The following is a 27,683-nucleotide window of genomic DNA, read 5'->3' on the forward strand; positions in this document are numbered from 1 at the left end:
CATCATTGACTTCCTCTTGTCCTGTGGGGACCTTCTAGATACCCTCATGGTTCCTGTATTTAGTTATCTAATCCCACTAATGGACACCACCACCCTTGAATAACTGCTGCCCCCACAGATACTCTGTGTCTGTATGCAAGCATCCTGATGATTCTTAAAATGCAACATTTTTAGAGGCATAAGTGTATAAGTGTATATGAGTCCCAGTCCTGGGAAAAGAGTGGGATATAAATAAATAAATAAATAAATAATACAACAAAATGTATTAAACAAGTTCCACCTAATGTTTAAGACTGTTTACGTAGCACATATAATCCTGACTGATTCTAACAAAGTCGCATCTCTCACTCATATTCCTAACTCCCATCTCTCACTCATAATCCTAACTGACCTGAGTCTAATTCTGTCTCCAACCCCTGACTACCTCTCCTAACATCTCCTCTATCTTGTACAATTTAACATGTGGGGTAGCCATGTTGGCCACATATACCAAAGTACAGTATTACCCGGAATCCACAAAACAGTGATATTTCCCATGCATTTGGCTCCAGCAAAGCTGGTCAAAGTTTAGCCCGTGGGCCACATATGGCCTGCTAGACCCCAAAGTTCAGCCCCCCCCCCAGAGCCACTGGGGTCCCCTGTGCAAAAACTGAGACTCTGACTACTTGAAATAGTCTGCATTCCTTGCTGCACCTTGGCGTAAACAATCCTCTGTTTGCCACAGCAACCGAGACACTCCTACACCTTCCCACTCCCTCCTTCCACCCTGGTTAGCTTCTTCACGGCCGATCTCCCTCAGACTGCATCCGCACTGCAGAAATAATCCAGTTTGATACCACTTTAACTGCTATGGCTCGGTGCTATGGCTCGATGCTTTGCAAAGCTCTGGTGCCACAACAAACTACCATTCCCAGAATTCCATAGCCATGGCAGTTAAAATGGTGTCAAACTAGATTATTTCTGCAGTGCTGATACAGCCTGTCTCCAGCACTGATCTTGTTGGTCCTTCCAAATGTTCCCATAATTATCAGATACTATTAAATATAATAGTCAGATACTAACATTTTTTATCAAGTTACTTCATTTTTATGATATAATTACACACATATAAATAAAATCAGTTTTCTTATCACGTTTCTTCATAGTCTGAATGATAATCTGTATACATAACTTTACATAACATCTTAATCATGCTTATACCTTTGTTATCTCTGTTATTTCACTAATAACAAGTAATTTAAAGTATCATAGGCCTGTTACAGACTGCCAAAATAAAGCTGCTTCAGGTCTCTTTGGAGGCATGCTATTTAAATGATGCATGGGTCCTAAGAGTCCGGAGGTCGCACCAAAGCCACACTCCATTCCTAAGCGCTGGAATTCAGCTTTGGTGCAGCTTCCGAATTCTTAGGATGCATGCATCATTTAAACAGCATACCTCCAAAGAGATCCGAAGCAGCTTCATTTTGGCAGTCTGTAACAGGCCATAATCTCTCTATATGTATTCTGTCCAATTGATTTATCCTTCCCTTACTTCAGGCTCTTTTGTGCAAGTGTTTCCTTCCTCTTTTACCTCTTCCCTCTGTAGAAAAATTCTGGCGTTACTTCAAATTTTGTTTGATTCCCCCCCCCCCCCCCCCCCTCTCAAAAAATTTTTTTTTTTTTTTATTTAAGTTTTTTCTAACTTTACTGAAAATGGTTCAATTCCATTTGTCTTTACAGTGTTTTTGTTATTTGCGGTTTTTCCATATTCACGAGGGTCTCGTGCCCCTAACCCTAGCGAATATGGAGGGACAAGTGTATAACACATTAAAAAGGAAGGGAAAAATAATTTAAAATGGCAGCTTGGGATTTATGCCTTCGTAAAGGGCTTTACATGTATGCAAAATGGAACGGAATCATTTTGTAACATCTATATATACACCTAGGGTCTGCTGTGATGTCACAACATACCTGCATCTGTTGCTTAATGGTGGTGTGACTGATGCACCATGGCTAGATGCACAATGGGCACTCATGTGTGTCCAGGTGGTCCCCAGTGTGCATCCGGATACCGGCAAGGAAGTGCTGGAGCACAACAGGAGTGTCCAATGCATAAGGGAGCACTCTTGCCAGTACCCAGATTCACATCTTCACAATTCACTGCATTTCTGCAGCATAGCTATAGATTCATAAAGTTAGAAACTGTAGATTATGATACAGTATATGGTTTTGGCCAAATTTTTTAGATTGCCTTTCCTTAAAGCTGGTTTTCACCATAGTAGTTTGTATGCCGTAGTTGTTTAAGTGTTGGACTGTGACTCTGGAGACCACGGTCTAATTCCCAGCTTGGTCACCAAACTCACCAGGTGACCTTGGATAAGTGACATGCTCTCATCATCAGGGGACAGGCAATGGCAAACCTCCTTTGAACAATGATAAAGTCACCATAGGATTGCCATAAGTGAGAACAAACTTGAAGACATTCAATAACAACAAAGCTCACTGGCAGAAAGACGCTGACATGTCATCTTTCAATATCCCACGCACCAGTGCTAGAGAACTCCTTAGATTGGAATTAAAAGGTGCCTGGATTTTAAGGTGCGTAGGGAAGGGATTTGGATCAGAAAAAAGATCATAGCTACATTGTCATAGCTACATTTCCCATGCAGCCTCTTGGCCAATTTTTATTATTATTAAAATGTTTTAAAACTGAATTTCGTATAATTACTATATACTTATGTAAACATAACTATGGTCATATATTTTCTATATGTTGTATAACAATACCTGTATAAATAAAACTAAATTTCTATCTGTTTTTCTGTTTGTTACCATATCACTTAAGAACTGGATGGATTCTTCACTTATTTTGGAAGAAAAGCTTAGGATGGTCTGACACCATGACAGAATTCACTTTAAGTGCACTCCAATTATTTTATAATTAATGCAAGAGTGTTGTGTTTTGTGGCCGATCAAACGAACCCTACTCTCTCAAGGGCAACTGATGCATAACAGAGGAACACTCCAGCATCTAAAGAGATGAGCATTCATCCTCCAGAGCAGTTCAGATTGAATAATTATTAACAATCATTAATCATTTGCCCAATCAATGTTGGGTACTGCGGCTAGTAACAATATAATAAAATCAAAGCATTTTAAAGGAGCTGTGTGGCCAAACAGACACCCTATTCTGGATTTTGAACATCCAGTGGAGACAAATGGACACACACCATTTAATCTACTATTTACTATATAATCAGTATGATGTGAGCTAGCATGATGTAGAATCACAGAATCATAGAGTTGGAAGAGGCCACAAGGGCCATCCAGTCCAGCCCCATTCTGCCATGCAGGAAATCTCAATCAAAGCACCCTGACAGATGGGCATCCAGCCTCTGCTTGAATACCTTCAAGGAAGGAGATTCCACTACACTCCGGTCCAAGGGAATGTGTTCCTCTGTCGAACAGCCCTTACTGTCAGGAAGTTCTTCCTAATGTTGAGGTGGAATCTCCTTTCCTGCAGCTTGCATCCATTGCTCCATGTTCTAGTTTCTGGAGCAGCAGAAAACAATCTTGCTCCCTCCTCAATATGACATCCCTTCAAATATTTGAACAGGGCTATCATATCACCTCTTAACCTTCTCTTCTCCAGGCTAAACATCCCCAGCTCCCTGAGTCGTTCCTCGTAGGGCATGGTTTCTAGACCTTTCACCATTTTAGTCGCCCTCCTTTGGACACGCTCCAGTTTCTCAATGTCTTTTCTGAATTGTGGCGCCCAGAACTGGACACAATATTCTAGGTGGGGCCTGACCAGAGCAGAATACAGTGGCACTATTACTTCCCTTGATCTAGACACTATACTTTTATTGATGCAGCCTAAAATAGCATTGGCCTTTTTAGCTGCTGCATCACACTGTTGATTCATGTTCAACTTGTGGTCTACTTGGACTCCCAGATCCCTTTCACACATAGTCTCCTTAAGCCAGGTGTCTCCCATCCTATATCTATGCATTTTGTTTTTCCGCCCTAAGTGCACTACCTTACATTTTTCTGTGTTGAATATTATTTTGTTAGCTTTGGCCCAGCTTTCTAGTCTGTTCAGGTCATTTTGAATTTTGATCCTGTCCTCTGGAGCTATTCCTCCTAATTTGGTGTCATCTGCAAATTTGATAAGTATGCTCCCAATTCTGTCATCCAAGTCATTGATACAGATGTTGAATAGCACTGGGCTCAGGATAGTAGTGGTTTGAGTGTTGGACTACTACTCCGCACAGGATACCCAGATTTCATGACTCTAAAGCAGGAAAAGGCACCGTAAAATGAACAATATTCAAGAAAAAAAATAGGACATTACAAAATAAATGCTAAAAGCATTCATAAAAATATATGTAAGTTCATACTTCTTAGTTATGCTCAGAATGGAGGAAATGTTGGAATTCCTCCTGGGCAGAAGGTGGAATGTGGGGCATGTCCTGGAAAAGGAGGACATCTGGTCACCCTGGGCCTGGGCCTAGAAACCTGGGTTCCATTTCCAGCTCAGCCATAAAACCCTGTGACCCCATGAAGCCACGTAGTTTTGTATCTGTGATGTATTTTAATGCTTTTGTTTTTGCTCCACGGTCTGTTACCCAAAATAAAGGTTGATGGTCATAAAACTCTCTGGTTATAATGTATTTATATAGTATGTATTATAATGTTTTATATATATATATATATATACACACACACAATACTATACTATTATATAGAATAATTACAATTATATATAAATATAAATCGTAACTATATATATATATATATATATAATTTTATGTATTATGGAATTGAAAGATATAACATTATGAAATAATAATAACAATAATAATAGCTTTATTGGTCAGTACAAAACACAACAACAAGTGGCCTCCTTCTTCCCCTGAGGACAAGGCCTGCGATCTGCGCATGCGCAAGGGGCGCGGCAGGTGGGAGGATAGAAAAATCAGAGCGAGGATGGAACGAACTCTTTGACGTCACTCGACGGGCGTGTCCTTTGCCTCCGCGCCTTGATTGGCCGTTTGCGCGGAGAAGGGGCGTGGCCTCGGTTAGCAGGAGCCCCACTACCGGCTGCTTGGCAGGTTGCTGGTCATTCGCCGGGAGGCAGCCGGAGGGGTCGGGTCGGTCAGTCAGAGGAAGGGCCATTGCCATGGTGGACAGCATCTACCGGACCCGCTCTCTGGGGGTGGCGGCCGAGGGGCTGCCGGACCAGTACGCCGACGGAAGGGCGGCCCGCGTCTGGCAGCTCTACATCGGAGACACGCGGAGCCGCACCGCCGAGTACAAGAGCTGGCTGGTGTCGCTGCTCCGGAGCCAGCGCTGCAGGACCGTCCTGGATGTGGCCTGCGGAACCGGGTGAGCCCTCCTCCTCCTCCTCCTCTTACTGTCAGTTGCATGGCCTCCTCTGAGGCTGAGGGAGAGTGACTGGCACACGGCCCTGACACGGAAAGATCAGTACAACGCACACACAAAATGCCTTCAAGGCGTTTCTGACTCAGGGCAAACCTATCCTAAGTTTTTCTTGGCAAGATATCGTCGTCAATTGTGTTGCCCTCCTCTTGAGGCTGAGAGAGTGTGACTTGGTCACCCAGTGGGTTTCCATGGCAAGGTGGGAATCAAACCCAGGTCTCCACAGACACAGTCCCAGCACTTAAGCCACTGGGCAATGCTAGCCCTCATTATTTTATTATCTGTGTATGTTGTTTAGTTCTTTCAAGTCATATCTGACTTACAACGACCCTAAAACAAACCTGTCATGGGGTTTTCTTGGCAAGATTTGTTCAGAGGGGGTTTGCCGTTGCCCTTCCCTGAGGCTGAGAGAGTGTGACTTGCCCAGGGTCACCCAGTGGGTTTCATGGCCGAGTGGGGAACTAATCCGGAATAAGAGCCACGATTCTCTTGGATCACAGGCCTCTCCACCTCCAAAGACCGAGCCCTAGCTGTGTTAAACCTGGAATATCAGTGTGCAAAGGTATCATGTCACACTTTGGGGGCTGCAGCCACACTGCAGAAATAATCCAGCTCCACACTGCTTTAACTGTTGTGGCTCACTGCCATGGAATTATGGCATTTGTAGATTTGGGAGACATTAGCTTTCCTAGACTTGAGCTTTCTTCCTCAGAGGCATGTTTATTTTAGTACTCAGCATCCACCTGAAGAAGAAGTCGGCTCAAGTCTCCGAAAGCTCATGCTACCAGATCCTTTCTTTCAGCCACAACAAACTGCATTTCACAGGATTCCATAGCATTGAGCCATGGCAAGTAAAGCGGGGTCAACCTGGATAACTTCTGCAGTGCGGATGCAGCCTAACTGAAAGAAAGAATCTGGTAGCATGAGTTTTTGGGGACTTGAGCCGACTTCTTCAGGTGGATGTTGAGTACTAAAATAAACATGCCTCTGAGGAAGAAAGCTCAAGTCTAGGAGCACTCAAAGGTGCTACCAGATCCCTTTACATACAGGTAGATAGATACCTTGTTTGACTGCATTTGCAGGCATTGAGAGAGCAAAGGAACCAGCTCCTTGCATCATCCACATTGCTTGTTTACACATGGGACGGGGAGGGTTTTTTGTCTCCTCCAATTTGGAGTGGTACTTTTGTTGGACAGTGTGCAAAGGGATCTTGTAGCACCTTTGAGACTAACTGAACGAAAGACGTTGCAGCATCAGCTTTTGTAGAGTTGCTCTACTTCCTCAGGTTCACATGCATCTGAGGAAGTAAACCATGGTCCAAAACACACTGCAGAAATAATCCAGTTTGCGACTGCTTTAACTGCCATGGCTCAGTACTAGGAAATCCTGTAGTTGTGGCACCAACTGACTCACCATTTAGAGAAGGCTAAATGACTCACAAAACTACAGTTCCTAGAATTCCCTCGCATTGACCCAGGGCAGTTAGAGTGGTCCCAAACTGGATTGTTTCTGCCGTGTGTTTTGGACCCAAGTCCACAAAAGTTTATTCTATAATGTCTCTAGTCTAGTCACTCAGTACTAGTCTCAATGGTGCTACAAGATCATGAAGTCGATGGCTTTCATGGCCGGCATCCATCGTTTTTTGTGGGTTTTTCAGGCTATGTGGCCATGTTCTAGAAGAGTTTATTCTTGGATGTTTCGCCAGCCTCTGTGGTTGGCATCTTCAGAGAAATGCCAGCCACAGATGCTGGCAAAATGTCAGGAATAAACTCTTCTAGGACTTGGCCACATAGCCTGAAAAACCCACAAAAAACTGTGCTTCAAGATCCTTTGGCATATTGATATAGCAGACAAACACAAGTATATCTCTGTTTTCTGTACAACAATAAAGCTTCTCATTCTTCTGCTTGGCTCAGCTCTTTCTCTTTTGGCTTTGTGGTTTTTCTTTTCTGTATAGTTTCAAAGGCATGCCTGTGTCTTCCATCCCCATAAAAGAAGTAAAAATTTGGATGGGTGGGTATTATGATACTTTTGCTTTCAGTTTACTTCCTCCAATTATTCCCAATGGAATCAGGAAGGAGCATTAGGCCTGGATCTGAATTTAGTCCTAGTTAAAGCAGACCTATGGAAATCAATGAGACTTGAGAATGAGGCGTGGTTAAATTCCAATGAATCCAGCAAACCTATGTGTAAGTCTATAGCTGTCCTCAGATTAAAGACATCTTCATTGGCCATTCACGTAATTGTTCATATCAATAAACAATGTAAAGAAAAATTGTCTCCAAGCCCTTTGATTTATTTTATACAATCTGCAGTTGATGCAGTTTTAGAAGAAACTTTGCCCCCTTTTCTGGCACACAGAAGAGCAAGCTTTTTCTAAAGACGACTCCATCACTCGGTTTTCTCGGCAAGATTTGTTCAGAGGAGGTTTGCCATTGCCTTCTGCTGAGGCTGGAAGAGTGAAAATTTACTTTCTAAAAAACCTGCTTGCTTAAACAGGGATGTCTTTTAAAATACTTTAATCCAGCCTGTTTATTTGACAGGAGCTAAGGAGGTAAGTAGCAGGTAGATTGCTTCTCCATTGTCCCAGATTGTACTATACAATTATCTCATGTGGTGGTTGCTCTGGAATAAACAGATGCCCAAAAGTGTGCTATTGTGTACGGGTTCTGAGTGAAGTATTCTGATACAATGCGACGATCTTTTGCTGTAATTCTTGAGGGTTTTTTTTCCCACTTCTATCCACCAGTGAAGAAAAGTGAATCTTCTGGCTCCCAGTTTCATTCCTTGGGATTCATGGGTATCTCTTTCTCTCCTTATCTTTCTGTGATCTAGTGTGGACTCCATCATGCTGGTTGAGGAAGGATTCCGAGTCACCAGTGTAGATGCCAGCGACAAGATGCTCAAATATGCCCTGAAGGAGCGATGGAATCGTAGAAAAGAGGAGGCTTTCGACCACTGGGGTAAATTACCCTTTCTTTGGATTAAGATATCTAGCTACTAACAATTACTAACTGTTAATTTGATTCTTCAATGATAAATAAATACTGTATTTTCTGGCATATAAGACTACTTTTTAACCCAGGAAAATCTTCGCAAAAGTTGGGGCTCGTCTTATACGCCGGGGGTTGTCTTATAAGGTGGGTGCTGAAACTTCTGAGCTGGACTGGAGAATCTGTGGTTGGCGCATATGATGGGGGGAACTCAAAATGGCCACGGCCACATCCCCTCTGTATGTGGCAACCATATGAAAGCAGGAAGGGAGGCGCTGTACAAGGGAGACAGGGAGGGCTAGGCAGGCAGGGAGAGCTGACCAATCCAAGCAGGCTTTGCATTCAACAAGTTTTCCTGCTAAGTACCTGCATGTCATAAGCATTTGAATTAAAATTACCATATGGAAATCAAATCTGATTTTTTACATTTTTAATTGGTGTGCATTGGAAGAGGGGTAGTCTTATATGGCGAGTATATCCCAAACTCTATATTTTAACTGGAAAATTTGGGGGTCATCTTATACACCCAGTCGTCTTATACGCCGGAAAATACGGGTAAATATATTTGCTTATTATTCAAACTTGCTTTAGATGTTTTTCTGAAGGACGCTTAAGACAAATTATGACTTAATAGCCATAAAGAAATTGATAGTAAAGATCGTATTTAATATTTTCAGGGTTTGATAACAGGGGAGAGGATAACACATTTTGTCTAGCCATTGTAATACAGTGTAGATTTGATTTAGTGCCAGAAAAAAAATGGTTAATAGAATGAGGAAAAAAGCTGAAACACCAAATGTCCTGAAACTAAGGCCCAAAACACACAGCAGAAATAATTCAGGTTGAGACTACTTTAACTGCCCTGGCTCCGTCCTTTATTGCGGTACCAGAGCTATCTGACAGAGAAGGCTAAATGTCTCACAGAACTACAATTCTCAGGATTCCCTAGCATTAAGCCAGGACACTTAAAGTGGTCTCAAACTGGATTATTTCTGCAGTGTGTTTTGGCTCTAAACTGGATGGGACACCACCAGGGTACTTAACTTTTTACGACCTTAGTTGTGAAAAAAGAGGGATATTAGTATAATGACTAAGCAAATAAAAATACACTAATCTAATTGTCACAACATGTAAACTACTCATATTAAAATTAGCTAAGAAGCATCTATGTGTTCCTTTAAATCCTTATTTAAAATTGCCCAATTTAATGAGCTAAAACCTGGGTTGATTTTTTACACTGTTTAAAGCCTGCAGTTGATTTGGGTATGTAACCAATCCTGTACCTTTTCCCCCCCTATTTGTCTATATAAACTGCTAATTCTGTGCTAGACATTCAGAACAGGTCTCTTGGTGTGTAGTTTTCTTCTGTCTCATGAGACAAGCTGTAAATTGTAGCTCAAGAAAATAACAGGTCCAAATGGTTCTTGCCCTGACCACTTGAGATACCAAGTTCTGAATGAGTCCAACAAACAGGAGCTGAACATCTTTTCTAAAGTGTGTTTAAATTTGTTAGTAGCAAGTGTACAGTAGGTAGATTGGTACATAGACTGTAAGAGCGTGATGAAATATGATCAGTGCTGTTGAAGCAGACTCTGGAACGCCAGGGGTGTAATGAACTCCCTGTTTACACACAGCCTTTCTCAGTAGTGAACTCTGTATGTACTTGTTGACGAAGATCCTTGCCTGGAACAAGGGTGTACAAATTTCAGGCTTGTGAGAGTTACTAGGTTTTTCACCATAGCTCTTGAGGTCCACTGGCTGGAGCCTAATGCAAAATAACAGCCCAGGAAGGAGACGCAGAAAAGAAGAACAAGTTGCCTCCAAATATGTCCCACAAATATGTGGGAATTTATTTTCAAAACTGGAATTTGAACACAAAGTTAAACTATTTAAAATCTTACTTTAAAACAAAGATTACAGCACTTCCATCAGATGCATGGTATGAAGCCTCACTGGGCATGCATCTGCTAAAATAAACTGTAGCCAATAAAATATTTATGGTATGGATTTGTATGTTAAAATAGATTAACGCACAGCTTTTTAAAACACTTGTCGGCAATCTCTATTCTGTACTTTCCGTGTAAATGGAAACCCCCCCCCCAATATACTGTCTACAGAATTTCTTTTTTCCAAGACACTAAAGTTGCAGAAAAAGTAAAAAGTAAATTTCTAACTTTATGACTGAAAAGGCAAATTTGTAAACCTTTGCCCATATTTGCAGAAATCTCAAAAGCTGGACTTGTGCTCACTGAGTGAGGTAGAGCTTTTCATCCAATGATTACACAAGTAAAACAATGCAAATTGTTGAAATACGTTCCATTTTTTAAGGGGTACACTTTGCATAATGTTTGTTGTGGTGCAGAACTTTGGATGATAATTGGTGTATACACACATACAAATCTCTCAAACAGCAGAGACATCTTGATTATAGCTTAGTAAAATTACTTTTTGGACTACAAATCCCAGTGTCCCTCAGCCAGCATGGCCATCATGGAGGACAGATTCTAAATGCGTAGTCCAAAAAGTTAAGGTTGCCAAACCTTAGGGCATTGGACCTCACCTGCACAAACGCTGAAATAGATGAAGTGAACTAATTTTATTTGGTTAATTTTTCCTAAGACTTCTAGACTGACATTAATTTTGCCTATCAATTTTATCCCCTTTCCCAGAGGACACAAAAGGCATCAACAGTAGTTGTAACAGTCTTTTGTACAGTACTTCATAGATCAGGTTTCAAAAGTCTTATATTTGTTATGTGCCTTCAAATTGACTCCAAATTGTGGTGACCCTATTATAGGGTTTCTTGGCAAGGGTTATTCAGAGGAGGCCTAACCATTCTGTTGGGCTGAGAGAATGTGATCTGTCCAAGATTAAAATTCTAGTCTCCCAGAGTCTTAATCCAACACTCAAATGACTAAATTGTACTGCCTCATTTTTCTTTATAGTTTATGTATAATGAGAAATAAGAGGCAGCGTGGTGCAATGGTTTCCATGTTGGGCTAGTACACTAGGAGACCAGGGTTCGCATCTCTGTTTGGCCATAAAAACTCACTGGGTGACCTTAGGGAAGCCATACTCTCTAATTCTCAGAGGAAGGCTAGGGCAAACCCCCTCTGAACAAATTCAGCCAAGAAACCCCCATGATAACCTTAGGGTGACCATAAGTCAGAAATGACTTGAACACAACAATATAATGAGAAACAGACACCATGGACTCAGTAATGATACAAAAATTTTTCTTTGGACTAAATTTAGGGGCCATTCAGACTACCTTTTGTACTGAAATGTAACCCGGATTAAAAGTCAAAAGTTCCCATTGGCACCAGTTTAAACACATCAGAATTAGGGTCTTGCACACCCTATCCAGGGCAAATCCCTCTTAGAACGTTTTTTCCGAAAGTGGATTACAGTGTGCCTGTGTCATACGGGGGCATGCTATACGCAGCTTTGTCCATATGCAGAAAGCTGTGCGGGAGTGCGTGGGGCACAAGGAGCGGCGCGTCCCATTTGCATGAATGGGGTGTGTGCTTGTGGTGCGCACGCACCACCACGCCACCACATACACGAGCACCATTCATGCAAATGGGGCTTGAGCATGCGCGGAATTCGGCTTACGCAGGGAGATCTGGAACGGATCCCCCACGTAAGCCAAGGGCGCACTTTATTTCCAGTGTCTTTTAGGAAAACCTGTTTCTTCCCTGCTGCTGGCAAATGTGAACTTGGCCCTGGTCATGATTGGGTCAAGTTCAGGGGAGGGATTTAGTTCAGAGGGAGGGCAGAGGGCGCAACATGCCTCCCCTCTTGCAGGCAGCTTTCTCTCTCTCTCCCTCTCCCTTTTGTAATTTTATTTTTGACAGATTATGCAAATGCTTGTTCTACAGGTTTATACATATTGATAGAATGTGTCTGCTTGTGCTACAATTCCCTTTCGTTTGCTTGCTGATGGCATGGCAGGTCACTTTGCAAGTGGCATTTTTTAAAATCATGTGTGTGTGTGTGTGACAGGATAAGTGAATGTGTTTCCTTTTAAATTTGGCAAATTGATACAATGTGTGAATGCTTTTGCTACATATGTATATGTGTATGTAAGGCATTCTGGGGTGGCAATCGGAGGGAAAGCAAAGAAAGAGGATGCAGAGATGGCATTCTGAGGTGAGGTATTATTATTATTGTGACAGATTATGCACATGCTTTGGGCTGGAAGGGAAGGGAAGAGGATGGCATTGGGGGGGAGGCAAGGGCTTCGGAGGTGGCATTGGGCTGGAAGGGAAGGGAAGAGAAGAGGTTCCAAAGAGGAGGAAATGCTGGGCTGGAAGCGAAGGGGAAGCTAGAGGCTGGCATTCAGAGGGAAGGCTGTGGAAACTCATGACTTTGGGGGAGTCACACTCTCTCAGCCTCAGGGGAAAGGCAATGGCAAATTCCTCAGAACCAATCTTGCCGAGAAAACCCCAGGATGGGGTCGTTTTAGGGTTGCCATAATCTGTAATGACCCAAATACACACAACACACACACACACCTGGAGGTTTTTAAATTTGACAAGTTGACAGAATATGTGCACACTGTTGCTAGTTTTTTTTAAAAAGGAGGGAGGAAAGCACCCATTCCGTTGGCCAATGATTGTAGGATATGTCACCTTTGATGAAAGTGGAAGTGAATTTGATTGACAACAAAGGCAGCTCCATTTTAAAGCGGTACTGCAAATGTGAACTTCAGAGGGACAAATTGCATCGATCAAGGTAAAGAGTAGTACGAACTTCTTTCCGGGCAGATTCAGTATGGGGGCAACCAGATCTGCCCAGTTCTATCCAGAGCAAATGGGCTAGTGAGAATTGGGCCTCTGACTGGAAATGAGTGTTTGGTGACATCTTCCATCCCCTTTACAGGTTCAGCAATCTAGGCCAGGGGTGGACAGAAGGTACACTGGGATCTCTTGGCCAGTCTCTGGTTGACTTGCAGTAGATCACTAAGAACTTCCAGCTCCCCATGGGTGAACATCAGAGACAAAAGAAGACTTAAAAATAAAAATGCAGGTTGCTGACATCGAGAAAGCTTGGAATGCTTCTATTGTTGTTCAGTACTGTTTTAATTTTGTATGTTTTTAACCAGAAGTGTATTATTTAAAATTTCTGCCTTTTTGTAAGCTGCCTTGAATTCCAGTTTTGGAGAAAGGCAGAATATAAATAAAGAGATTGATGGACGGAAGGAAGGAAATGGACTGGAATCCATGAAAGCATATTCTTGGATCTCCCCCCCAAAAAACAGTCTCAAATGTCCTACTAGATTCTTGTACTGTCTGTCTTTTTAGCCTAGAAACAATTGCTTTGGATTCCAGCTAACGGGAAGCTTTCTTTTGCAGCAACATGATTATTGTTGTGTGCCTTCAAGTTGTTTCCAATTTACGGCAACCCTAGAGGGAACCTAACATGGGTTTTTGGTGTTTTTTTGCAAGATCAGCCATCTGATCAGAGGAGGTTTGCCATTGCTTTTGCCATCCTCCAAATGGATTCTTAGTCATCCCTTACCATGTTGGCTAGGGCTAATAAAAGCTGCAGCCTGGTGGTATTTGGACATTTCTCTCAGCTAAAAGGAGGTGCAGAACTGAAAGTGAAACTGTCTCCTTCCTGTATCTCAAGTCACATCATTTCTGGGTGAATCTCAAGTGGCATTCTCAGTCTGGGGCATGAGTGCTGTGGGAAAGGGGAAGTGCCTTGAGGAGCCACTTTAATTTTAATTTTATTTAGTGTCTGCATTTTTGACCAAACAGAAATGAAGATATGAGCTAATTACTGAAATTGCTGAAGCATCAAGCATTGGGTAGATGTTGTCAAACAGGAAAAGTTAGATAATCCAGAAAATGGTGTGCAGGAGCTAATAAAGATCAACTCTATAAAAATTAGCAAAGCTGATATTCCAGCTGGTTCAGGCTCTGGGGCAGTTTCTTATCAAAGAATCAAAGGTTCTTTGATAAGCGTTGGGCCAGGGTGCAACCAGCAAAGGAACCCAACTTTATCCATTTGCTTAGCACACAGGCTCCATGCCAAGGCAAGTTATGTTTTTGTCATGACACGAGGGACACATTCTCTTCCTCTCCTTGCATAAGGCCTCGCCAGCAGGATGACGCTATTACTAAAAGCATATTAGTGGCCATGTTGTCGGGGATTCTGGGAGTTGTTTGTTGTTGTTATGTACTTTCAAGTAATTTCCAATTTATGACAACCCTAAGGCAAACCCATCATGGGTTTTCTTGGCAAGATTTATTCAGAGGGAACTTGCCTCTGCCTCCTGAGGCTGAGAGAGTGTGACTTGCCCAAGATCATTCAATGGGTTTCCATGGCTCAGAAGGGATTCAGATCCTCTCCAGAGTTGTAGTCCAACACTCAAACCACTGCATCACACTAGGTCTCATCTGGGAGTTATAATACAATAAAAATAAATTCCCCAGGCACTAGCAGTTACTATGCACAATGCTAGTGTAAGCAAGCCATGTACCCCTATTGAGGTAAAAGTCACAGATCCTGACCCAGAGATTACTGTGCATAACTGCAGTCTTAAATGGAAATAGTAGTTCTAAGTGGTATGTGTTTACCTATGTATTGAAACACAGATGAGAATGCACATCTCCATCCATATCCCTGAAAGAAGATGCAAAGTTGCCTGTTTTAGTGGTCAAGATGGACCACTAAATTTCCCTGGGAAATTGACAAGCACAGAATGACAGGAAAAGTTAGAACTTTCCATTCTTGGATAAAAACTGTCAAAAGAACTTTATGAAAGTGTTTGGCTAATATTTTGTTTATCTTTATTGGTAGAATTTCATGAAAACATTTCAGCAGCCAAAAAGCCCAGCCTTTTCTGAGAAAGAGAAACCTGGGTATTTTTATCATTCTGCCAGCATTGTTTTATAACAGGCAAGGGAAGTTCCAATAAAACGATTTAATCTAACAGATTGGTGACTTTCACTTTTATTTTGCTTAGAGAGTATAAATCACTGTTTTCTAGCTGCTGCAGGAACTGGTAGGAAGCAGAAGCATTTTTGTGAGGCACAGAGCATATCTTTACATAAAAACTGCACAAGGCCCTTCCACACTTTGTTTAGAGCCTGATTTGGATCTGAGTCCAGTTCAGTCCAGACTCAGTCCTTTCAAATCTGGATTCTAAATATGAATTGAACTTTGAGACTCACCAGTCTTTGGCCACTAACTTGTACTGGAAAACTAACGTGTTTTTATTTTTTTCACACATCTAAATAAAATTTGCAGACAATACCTAATAAAAGCAGGGTTAACTCAGTCAAATGTCAGACAAGTAATTCCAGTGGGTTTGGGGCTAGATATCTGTAAAGTTTGGGGAAACATGTTGTACTAGCTAGAATACATACGCATAACCAGACAAGTTTACAAGAAAGGCAAAGAGATGCCAGAGACGATAATTCACCATACAATGTCAATGATCTCACATAATCCTTCCCTTTAAACACTATGCTTGGAGAGTGCTGGAGAGATTGTTGCATCAGACTGCATGACAGAACTGTCAGTGAGGAAAGGCCAGCTCCCCAACTCTTTGGCATTACACCACTTTAGTGTTTTTCTTATATGGCCATGTTGGAGACACCATCTGATTTTCTCCCTCTTATATTTAATGTGTGGGGGCTTCCTTTAAGAGTCAGTGCCTTTTTTTTTTGTGTGCCATGATGATGATGGGAGGGAGCCACAAAAACTACGTGTCGTCAGTGCTGCTCTCTGCCCAATGTACACTGTACTTTTCCATTCTACTCAAATATTTTCAGCATTAAATTTCCTTTTCACCTGACTGACTATAGAATTCCAACCCCAGCAATGTGTACTTCATATGTATGTACACCTATGCACCTGAAATCCTGGATAACACTCTGTGTATCTGATGAAGTAGGCAATAGTCCTCAAACCTCTATGCTATGATCAGCATGTCAGTCTTTGAAATTTCCACCAGATTCTTTCTTAATTTATTTTTTCTGTTCTGCAGTCATTGAAGAAGCTAACTGGCTCACCCTGCCACAGGACCTGCAAAAACCTGGTGAAGGCTTCGATGCAGTCATTTGCTTGGGGAACTCTTTTGCACATCTCCCAGATTTTAAAGGTGAGTGCTGCAGAACAGTGTTTTTGCCCCTGAGAGTCTGCATTTACAAGAAAGAGATGAGTAGTTAGGCTGCTTCTAACTAGACTTTTCCCCTCCCCAAGCTTCTTAACAGTCTTGCTGTGCTTTAAGGTAATGGGGGGGGGGGGGGACAACTTACAAGGCAAAAAGGCCCTGAAAAGCCAAGAAGGAAAACTGTTTTGTACCTGCTGGGCTTTATAATGTCACACAATTAATTTTTGAGCTTGCCACAAACTCGGTTTACTGCTTAAAGACCCTGTTTAAAGTTTCCTTCAGATTTATTTAGTTAGATTTATAGCTGATCAGATCACTCACCACAGTACCACAGTCAACATGGCTCTCCTTCACAATCAGAGGATGGAGGAAAGACATGAAAAGAATGGTTTATTCCACCATGGCATCTGAAGTGGAAGGGAGAGTTAATTATCTAATATAGGATTGCTGTAGTCTATCTCACTTTACAGCAGTGGTTCTCAGTTCTGGTCTTCAACTCCCAGTGGTCCCAGCCAGAGTGGCCAGTAACAGGAATATTAGGAACTGAAGTCCTTTACTTCTGGGGGACCAGAGTTTGAAAACCTCTGCTCTACAGTGTCATGTCACCTAAAATCATAGGTACTTGCATCAAGAATTGGTAACAATGGCCTGTTACAGACAGGCCAAAATAAAGCTGCTTCGAGTCACTTTGGAGGTATGGTATTTCAATGATGCGTGAGTCCTAAGAGTCCAAAAGCCACATCAAACCTGCACTCCAGTCCTTAGGTCTGGAGTGTGGCTTTGGTGCGGCTTTTGGACTCTTAGGACACATGCATCATTGAAATACCATACCTCCAAAGTGACTCGAAGCAGCTTTATTTTGGCCTGTCTGTAACAGGCCAATGAAAGCTAATTATGAATCTCCTGCAGGTGGTCACAAAGAAGCACCTGCTACTTCTAGATTCTACTTAAAATGGAATCCTTAACATGGTCTCACTGTTAAAGTCTCAGTTCTCAAGGGCTGATTCAGACACAGCACTCAAAATACAGAATCAGTAGTGCATTTTCAGGCATGGTGGAATGAACAGAGCATATCACATATTAATACACTGCCGTTAGAACAAGATGGTCTTTTAAAATGGCTACGTTTGGAGTTTAAAACCACTGCCATACAAAATTATGGTGGCCTTGGTTTGACAGTGGACAGAACACATGTTCCGGGAAGAGGGCATGGAAGGAAAGGGAAGGAATTCAGCACAATTCTGCCTTTACATCTAGGTGACCAAGGCGTTCACAAACAGGCTCTTAAGAACATTGCCAGCATGGTGCGTCCAGGAGGCATCTTTGTAATTGACCACCGTAACTATGACTATATCCTGAAAACTGGCTGTGCACCTCCTGGGAAGAACATCTACTACAAGGTATTTCCAGAAAACAAGCTTTTAGAGGCAGCAGTAGTATCACTTCTAATGTAGCAGAAGCATTTATCATGTTCTCAAGAGTTCTCAGTGCCAATGAAACTACAAGTTATTGCTTCACGGCACAATATCACATTCCTGAATGTGCCCCCATGCCAAAAAGAAACTAGCTCTCACTGCAAATACAAAGGAAACACATGGGGGGGGGGGGATCTAGTACAACCATCTGTGAATCACACAAGCTTAGCATATACAGAGTTTTACATGTGGAGGTGTACTCAAGACACAGGATCCTACATCTGCATTTGCAGATGATGTAGTCTCATACCACACTGGCATGGTCTTCAGTAGCCTGGGTTAGAACATTTGAACAGGAAGATGATACTCCATTCAAGATTAATAGGAACGAAACCAAGGCCAATTCTTATACTGCTCCCCTGTGATAGAAGCTAATTCCCTAGGCTATGGGAAGAAACATAGCATATTGGTAGCGCCTGTGCTATACATGTACAAGATCCCAGTTTTTATCTCTGGCATCTCTAGTTAAAATAATATCAGAGAGCACATTACTGGAAAAACTTCTGACTGAGATCTGGAGAGCCACAGGTAACACTAGGCTAAGTTGACAAATAGTCTGACCTAATGTAAGTTTTCTTTATTCTGATGCTGTGGTTCTTCCATACATTTATTCTGGCTCATAGAATTCGAGTCTCATTTTCAAAGCTCAGTCCATCACTTGCCAGATTTCCACAGATCAGTTTCAGTGAGATCATTGCTAATCTGAGACCATGGTGAACTTTATGCAGCAAATGTGATAAGAGATGGCTCATCAATTCTAGTAAACCAAGTCAGAGATCATATGGCACCGAGCATGGTTCTCAATCTTTGTCTTGGACTTCCAATTCCAGAAGCCAACAATGATCTATGATTCTGGGAGTTGAACTACAAAAGATCAAGAGAACCACAGCTAGTGGAAACTCCTCTCCAAATCATTGGGTGAACAAGATCTTTTGATCTAACATGGATCAAAACTCTGCAGAGATGATTAACTACCCCTCTTCAGTGAAAACAATAGCAACAGCCCTGTGTTTGCTCCCAATTCAGTCGCAGCCTCAAAGGCAGGAGCGTTCTTTTCTCTTGGGAGGGGGCACTATGCAGATGTATTAATTCACCCTGTGGGAAGACCAGCTGTAAACAAGTCACATCATTCATGCAAGGAATTAAGGGATGGAGAGCTGTGTATCAAGCAGAAGAGAGAGAAGGGTGGGATTCTATGGTGCACAGATATCAACTGTGATCTGGAGGCCAGGGAGAATGAAATGATAACTAGAAATTAATTGTCCACTTTTCTCCTAGAGTGACTTAACCAAGGACATCACTACATCAGTACTTCTTGTAAATAACAAGCCAAATATGGTGACACTGGACTACACGCTGCAGGTTCCACCTGAGGGGAATGATGGCATCCCAGAACTGAGGTGTGTTTTCTCAGAGCTCATGTAGTATTCACAGGCTTCAGGGTGTCTGTGGACAACTCTGTTCATAACTGAGATCAACAACCTTGGGGATCCTAATCTCTGACCCACAATCAATGTGGTGTAGTGGTTAAGACACAGATACCGACTTGCAACCTCCAAACTCTAGTCCACATTGAAACGGACAGGTTGCTTACCTGTAACGGTATTTCTTCGAGTGGTCATCTGCGAATACATACAAATGGGTTTCACTGCGCCTGCGCAGTGCTGCTCGGAACCTACTGGAATCACTGGGCAGAGTTTACTCTGCAACATATTGAAACTTTTTGGCGGTAACTCCGCCCACCCGTTATAAGGCCCCTGCCTTCCCGCTCTTTTCCCCAGTTCCGCAATTTTTCCGCCAAGCAGGCGATGGAAAGAGCCAATGTGAGCAGGACACTGAGGGGACGGACGGGTGGGATTTGTATGTATTCGCAGATGACCACTCGAAGAAATACCGTTACAGGTAAGCAACCTGTCCTTCTTCTTCGTGGTCTCTGCGAATCATACAAATGGGTTTAGACTGACAAGCTAAGGTATACGGCGGAGGGAGTGTCCTGAAACCAAAGCTATGGTAAACCAAAGGTATATTTATTACAATAAACACCTTGAACCATAAAGAGTCAGTCTCTTTGTTCATGCACAAAACAATATAGCAGCAATTTTGCTAAACCTGAGGAGGGAACAGAGGTCATGCAAGACCGATCCCATAGACTTGTGCAAATCAACATTCAACAATTGTAAACAGTGTCAACTGTACAAGTGTAGTAAACACAAAACATAGTAGTGCAATCAATGCAACCCTGAAACCAACACAGCCCTCCCGAAAGCTGCGTCTCGGATGGCCCTGGTGTCCAACCTGTAATGCTTGATGAAAGTCAGAGGTTGGGACCAGACAGCAGCTTTGCAGACATCCTCCAAGGGGATCCCCGACAGGAATGCGGAGGATGCTGCCATTGACCTTGTGGAATGGGACCGAACCCTGCCAGGGAGAGGCTTGCCTAACAGTTCATAGCAGAGGTGGATGGTACCAGCCACCCATTTGGACAACCTCTGCGCAGACACAGGCAACCCTTTTTTCGGTTCCGAGTAGCATTGGAAAAGTCTCTCGGACCGACTGGAGGCAGCAGTTCTGTCCAGGTAGAAGGCCAGCGCTCTCCTGACATCAAGAGAGTGCAGGCGTCTCTCCTCATCCGACGTCGGGTTGGATGCGAGAGTAGGCAACACAATGTCTTGGCACATGTGGAAAGCAGACACAACCTTAGGCAAGAAGGTAATGTCCGTACGGAGGACCACTTTGTCCTTGTGGAACCTCAGGAATGGTTGGTCCCTCCGTAAGGCACAGAGTTCGCCCGCACGGCGGGCAGAGGTGATGGCCACAAGAAAGGCGGTTTTCCAAGTCAATAGTCTCAAGTCCGCTGTGGCCATCGGTTCAAAAGGCTTGGATTGGAGGGCGGACAGTACCGACTCCAAACTCCAAGCCGGCGTCGGTGCCGACACAGGAGGGTAAAGGTTGGCACAACCTTTCAGAAACCCCTTCACCAAAGGATCTTTGAAGAAAGAAACCCTCCCCCCGAACTGATATTTGGCACAAATGGCAGACAGGTAGCATTTGATGGATGTGAGGGACAACCCACCATCCAAAAGTGCCATCAAAAACTCCAGCACCACTGGAGTGGACACCTGTGCAGGAGACAAGCCCTTCTGGTCAAGGAAGAGGCAAAATCTCTTCCATTTCAGGGCATAGGACCGCTGGGTGGAAGGTTTCCTCGCAGCCAGGATCACCGCCCTCACTGCCTCCGGTAGGGTCGTCAGGGCTGGATCTTCCAGGCCACCAGCGGCAGGCTCTCGATGTCGGGGTGGAGAATCCGTCCGTCCTGGATCGACAGCAGGTCCGGACGAGGGTCGAGACGGAGGAAGCATCTCCTGGAGAGGTGGAGAAGGGATGCGAACCACGGCTGTCTCGGCCACCACGGGGTGATGAGGATCGCATGCGAGCGGTCTGTTGTCATCTTGGACACCACCCTGATGATGAGGGGGAACGGAGGGAAGGCGTAGAGAAGCTCCCCCGTCCAGAGGAAAGCGAATGCGTCTCCGAGGGATCCGTCCAATCGCTTCCTTGAGCAGAACTGGGGACAGTGGCTGTTCCACCTGGTCGCGAAGAGGTCGATCCGGGGGGTTCCCCACCGACCGAAGAGATCGCTGACCGTCTCGGGATGGAGCCTCCACTCGTGGCACACCGAAGGGGATCTGCTGAGGCGATCCGCCAGCTCGTTGTTCTCCCCGGGAAGGTGAATCGCCTGGAGGAGGACGCGCCTCTGGATGCACCAATCCCAGATGCGGAGCGTGAGATTGAGCAGGGTCCTGGACCTGGTACCACCTTGTTTGTTGATGTAGTACATCACGGTGGTATTGTCCGTCCTGAGGAGGACCACTCTCCCTGAGACAGCAAACTCGAACGCCCTCAAAGCCTTCTCCACTGCAAGCATCTCCAAGGCGTTGATGTGGAGGAGCTTGTCCTGTGCAGACCACCTGTCCTTGACGACGAGGTCGAGCAGGTGGGCGCCCCATCCCTCCAGGGATGCATCCGTTGTCAGAGTCAGTTGTGCCTGGGGCTGGTGGAAAGGCATCCCAGTGCAAACGTTGGAGCTGTCTAGCCACCACCTGAGGGAGGAGGCCACCGGTCTCGGTACCGTGAGCCACTTTGAAGGCGGGTCCTCCAACGGAGAGAAGACGGAGAGGAACCAGGATTGGAGAGGTCGAAGACGAAGTCTTGCCCAGGGGGTAACGAAGGTCGTCGATGCCATGTGGCCCAGGGCGACTTGGACGTCTCTGGCTCTCACCCCTCTGTGGGAGATGCACGGCCTGAGGGACGTTGTCAGGGCCTGAAAGCGGTCCGGAGGGAGAAAGGCCAAGCAGTTCTCGGAGTCGAGGATGGCCCCGATGAACTTGACCTGTCTGGTCGGCGTGAAGTGGGACTTTTCCCTGTTGACGACCAGCCCGAGGGAGTCCAAGAGGTGCAAGGCGAATGAGACTGCTTCTTGCAGCTCGTCTTGGGATTCGGCTGCAAACAGCCAGTCGTCCAGGTAGGGAAAGACCATGAAGCCCTTCTGATGAAGGTATGCCACCACCGGTGCCATGCACTTCGTGAAGACTCGTGGAGCCGTGGCCAAGCCGAAAGGAAGCACGTTGTAGTGGTACGCGGTGGAGCCGACAGCGAAGGCGAGGAATCTCCGGTGGGACTCTCGAATCCCAACGTGGAAATAGGCGTCCTTCAGGTCGACGGTTGCGAACCACAAGCCCTGGTGGAGCAAAGGCAAAATGGAAGCCAAGGTTACCATCCGGAAGCGACGGTAATCAAGAAACAAGTTCAACTGTCTCAAGTCCAGGATGGGCCTGATGCCCCCATCCGATTTCGGTACCGTAAAGTACCTGGAGAAAAAGGCCCGGGAACACAGATCGGGCGGCAAGGGGGAAATTGCCCCTTTGCTGAGCAAGGTGCGCACTTCGTCGAGAAGGGTGTCCGAGGGGGGAGTGGACATGAAGGCTCCAGTTGGAGGGAGCTCCTGGAACTCGAGGGCATAACCCCTACGGACGATGTCGAGAACCCACGAGTCCGATGTTATCGAGGCCCAGATGTTAAAATAGGGCCTCAAAATGTCCAAAAAGAACGGGGGAGAAGAAGAGACGAAGCGCGCTGCGTCTCTTCAGGTTCTCTTCTTCCCCTGGTCGGTGTCCTGCCGGCGGGACTTGCGGTACCGGGGCGGGAAGTTGCGACGGCCAGAGGAGGAGGAAGACTGCGAGGGGAAGCGCTGTCTCTGGGAGCCCTGCTGGGACTGCCGATCCCGAGGAAAGGTCCCCTGTGACTGACCTTGCGGCTGCCACGGGCGCTGACGCTTCCGGTACGGAGAGGCCGGTGCTGAGGACATGCCATGCTTCCTTGCCGCCGCCTTCATCCTGAACTTGCGGTTCAGGCGGTCGTCGGTCTCGGCGTGGAAGAGCCCGGTCCCGTCGAGCGGCATGTCTTCGATGGCTTGTCTGACCGTGGGGTTGAGGTCAGAAGCCCTCAACCAGGCATGGCGCCTCAATGCCATGGATGCTGACATGGCTCTCCCCGAACAGTCCGCCACATTCCTGGAGGTGGTGATGAGCCAACTCCCAATAGAATGGGCCTCGTCCCTGATTTCAACCAGCTGCCTCTGGATGTCATCTGGGACGTCTGGGATGAGGGGGGAGATTCTCTCCATGAGGGTCTGAACGTAGGCCCCCATGCAGGCGGTGTAGTTGGCAGCCTTGACCCCCAGGGCCGATGCCGAGTATGCCTTCTTGGCCAGTCCATCTACCTTCTTCGCCTCCCGGTCGACAGGAGAGGTGGCCTGCTTCGGGACGAAGCTGTGCTGGGCTCCCTCGACAATCGCAGAGTTGGGCCTCGGGTGGTCGGCCAACCAGGGACAGCTCGCCGGAGGAACCCTGTAGAGCGTCTGGACCTTACGGGAGGGTGCCGAGAGGGTGGCCGGGGACTCCCAGGATCTCTTCACTATGGTCTGGAGTGAAGGCAGGAGAGGCAGGCAAGGCGGGGTGGGCACTCGTCCATGCACCCGACGTTCCACCGGATCCTCCGCGTCGTCCTCTGGCGAGACGAGCTCGATGTCGAGAGCTCTCGCCATCTTGACGACGTGCTCGGTGAAAGACCGGACGTCATCGGACGGGGAAGACGGCTCCGGATCATGCATCCTCTGCGGGGAGACCGAAACCGAGAGGACGTCGTCGTCGGAGGGGACTTCAGACGGGAGAAGAGGTTCATCGTCTGAGTCGAGGTCCGAGGAGAGGGGTTCTGTCACCCTGACTTGGGATCTCGGCCGAGATGGGGTGACGTCCACCGACGACCTCGAACGCCTGCGGGGTGGAGACGGGGGCCTCTCAGAGACCGAAGCGGTCGGGACTGATCTGGACTGGGTGCCTTGATCAGCCGGATGGGGGTTCAGTCTGGTGAACTCTCTCATGGCCTTATCCTCTGAGACCGATAGATAGTAACGGCCAGACTGAGGATCAAAAAAACAGGTCTGGCATCTCCTGTCCACGGGGCTGATCCTCCTCGTTGACAGACCCTGGGGGAGAAGGCGACTGCCGTCCTGATGGAAGGAGGGGAACGGTCTCTTCCATCCCGTGTGCGAAGTCTACAGTCGGCAAAGGCGTGTCCGGTGTCGGGGACCGCCGTACCTCCGGTGCAGGCTCTGGATCGCGTGGAGTTGCCGCATGGGAAGCGCGGCCCTGCTTTGAAGGGGAGCGCTGTTTGTCCTTCGCCTTCGGCACATTAGTGGACCGATCCTTAGAAGGCTTGGCCTTTTTTGGAGCGGGCTCACGGCTAGACTTTTCATGGCCTCTCTTCTTCCCCGACTTTGGGGTCTCATCTGCCGGGAAGAAGGGGTTGTCCGGAAGGTCTAGGAGGACAGCGGCCGCCGCCGATGAGGAAGGCCTTGGAGACCTTGCCCCTGTAGGAGGTCCAGCCGGATCCTTAGGTTTCGGGGCATGGTGAGACGCCTTGGACGCCTTGGAGGATGCAGGCGAGACCAAGTGGCCCTCAGCCACGGAGCCCTTTTTCGGGCGCGAGCCTTCCTTCGGGCGCGAACCCTCCGATTTCGACGGCGGCTTGGAGGACGGCTCGGAACCCTCAGTCCCCGACGTTTTGTGGGGGCGCTTGGAGGGCTTGTCGGTGGCACTGGGCGGTTTGGAGCCACGGGCCACATCGGAGGTGGTAGAAGGGGTCCCGGCCGGGACGCACACCACACTAGGGATAGCGGCTCTCCCAGATCCCACACTGGAGACGCTGGCTCGGGAAGATGAGGCGGCGGGAGCCGCGGGCGGCAAAGATGATGACCGCGAGCCTCCCTCCTGCACCCTTCCCAGGGCAATCGCTGAAGTAAGCCGGGACTCACGGTTCTTCCGCGCCTGGGAAGAGAGGGACCTGCAGAGCGGGCATGCCTTGGTGTCGTGGTCCTTGCCCAGGCACAGCAGGCAGGAGGAGTGCGGGTCTTGGACGGGCACCTTGCCTCCGCAAATGTCGCACTTCTTGAAGGGTGCAGGCATTTCCGAAATCGTCAAAGCCAGAGGAGATCCAAAAACGAGGTCAAACAGTCCAAAAGTCCGAAGTTACCAGGGGCGGGAGACAAAGAATGGTCAAAAAACAGTCCGAGGTCAAAAAGCGAAAGTGATTCCAAGCAAGCAAAGCAAGCGAAAGTTCCTCTGAAGCAGCTAGCGCGGCGGAAAAAAGGAACTGGGGAAAAGAGCGGGAAGGCAGGGGCCTTATAACGGGTGGGCGGAGTTACCGCCAAAAAGTTTCAATATGTTGCAGAGTAAACTCTGCCCAGTGATTCCAGTAGGTTCCGAGCAGCACTGCGCAGGCGCAGTGAAACCCATTTGTATGATTCGCAGAGACCACGAAGAAGAAATAAAATTCACTGCTAACCTTGGGTCACTGACAGTCAGTCTGACTACAGGGTACTTTGAGGATAGAGTGGGAAAAACTATTCTCAGCTACCATTTATATTACCTTAAATCACATAGGAGGAAAAGCAGAGTATAAATATAACAAATAAAATACTTATTACCATCATTACTTATTACCATCATATTGGCAAGTATCATGCCCAGTAGCCATGCTTCCTGGGAGTTGCAGTCCAGCATATCTGGGCACCAACAGATAGGAAATGCTGACTCTGCTCACTTCTCAACTCTCACCTTGTTACCTGATATGATTAGCTAACACCTCTTTTTCTGTTTCTTGACAGTCAGTTTCGTCTCTCTTACTACCCTCATCTCCTGGATCGTTTCACAGAACTACTGAAAAATGCTGTACAAGGCCCATGTGAACACACTGTCCTAGGGGACTTTAAGCCTTACAAGCCAGGCCAACAATATGACCCATGTTATTTTATCCATGTGCTGAAGAAAACTGGATGAGAACGGTGCTACAGAACTACTCCCTCTTCTGTTGCTAGAGTAGCTGGTGGAATCCAAATCCCGTGCAAGCAAGCATGGATGTGCATAGGAGCTGCTTGAACCAGAAGAGGAGAGCATTGGAAGGAATTCTTCCCCATCACCATCTTCTTTCTTTTTCTTCCTATATGGGTCCAATCTGGTTAATCTGTTTTTGGAGATTGGAGGAGCTTCTGCTTGAATTAGTGACCTCCAAGGAAAGGAAGTGGGGATTATTTGCTTTGCACCTGAATCATAAGCAAAGCTATATAGCTGGCTAAAATGTACCTTGCTGTTTCCTAATAATTTTCTGTTTTTGGCTTCTGTTGCTGACATTGCCTGGATAATCTGCATCAATGTTTGAGTTAATTTACTGATGATTGTGATTGTGTGTTTTCTCCAAGGGAGAGGTAGAAAGGACATGTTTTAGTTCCTTGTTATAAATGGAAAATTGTGCCCCTACAGATAATGTTGGGTTACAGTTTGTGTAAGCTCTGCCTATTCGTTATATTGGTGTCCAACAATAGCTGGAGGGTCATAGCTCTTTTATCTATGTCTTGTTGATTCTTATAGTGAAGAAACGCATTGGCAAGTCTTAAAGAGCTCAGTCCCTGGCATGGCTCTTGCTCATTTCAGCAAGGACATGGCTAGGAAGGTTTTATAATGTATTTTACCTAGAGTTCTTTATAGGGGAAATTCTATATAGTGTAATGGTCTGCTCTAACTTTTAATGGACCAGTCACCTGTGGCTGATATTTGGGGGCATGGCCCAGTGATGTGACTAATCACACCACATCCAACCTTCCTTTCTATCCAAATAATAAGGTGATTAAGCACGTTTACAGGAACTACATTCTCTCTACTGTCTAGCTACAGGTCTGGTTTTACAATGGAATCTGCTTTCCACGCCCTATGATGGGAGATAATAAGGACTAGGGTAATTTAGTTAATGTTCCTAGATAGCTTAGGAATTTTGTTCTATTCATAGTGCCCACCTGGTTAACTTTTAGCTTGTGTATGTATCAAAAAACACGTGTTCAGCAGTCCTACAAAAACCCATCCTTTGTCCAATGCTTTGTGACATCTACCTGAAACAACAGGACACAGTACCTGGGTATTTGAGAAGCCGTGCCAACAGTGTGGTGATAATACCCAATTCTGTTTTGCTTGATCAAAAGAACCAGATGAGGCATGTAGGATATAAAATGTAATACATTTAAGGTGCACACTCTATTGGGATTGTAAATAAAATGGC

The 27,683-nt window shown here is 45.7% G+C and overlaps 1 protein-coding gene across 1 annotated transcript; it reads left to right on the forward strand.

Annotated features, from left to right (window-relative positions):
- Positions 1-5,089: 5,089 nt before the first annotated feature.
- On the forward strand, positions 5,090-26,892 carry GNMT (glycine N-methyltransferase). The gene is made up of 6 exons (XM_042446053.1): positions 5,090-5,367; positions 8,257-8,384; positions 16,417-16,530; positions 17,800-17,942; positions 19,296-19,417; positions 26,242-26,892. Exons 1-6 carry the CDS (start codon positions 5,162-5,164, stop codon positions 26,411-26,413), a joined length of 885 nt encoding a protein of 294 aa, XP_042301987.1. The 5' UTR covers positions 5,090-5,161; the 3' UTR covers positions 26,414-26,892.
- The last annotated feature ends 791 nt before the right edge of the window (positions 26,893-27,683 follow it).

The sequence above is a fragment of the Sceloporus undulatus genome, chromosome 1 (genome assembly GCF_019175285.1).
Source record: "Sceloporus undulatus isolate JIND9_A2432 ecotype Alabama chromosome 1, SceUnd_v1.1, whole genome shotgun sequence".
Lineage (NCBI taxonomy): Eukaryota > Metazoa > Chordata > Lepidosauria > Squamata > Phrynosomatidae > Sceloporus > Sceloporus undulatus.

What these genes read in the sequence shown, in the direction of transcription:
- GNMT (XM_042446053.1), top strand. Translation starts at nt 5,162, where the DNA reads ATGGTGGACAGCATCTACCGGACCCGCTCTCTGGGGGTGGCGGCCGAG. An exon ending in ACATCTCCCAGATTTTAAAG is followed by an intron (nt 16,531 to 17,799) that starts GTGAGTGCTGCA and finishes CTTTACATCTAG; the next exon opens with GTGACCAAGGCGTTCACAAA. An exon ending in GGAAGAACATCTACTACAAG is followed by an intron (nt 17,943 to 19,295) that starts GTATTTCCAGAA and finishes CTTTTCTCCTAG; the next exon opens with AGTGACTTAACCAAGGACAT.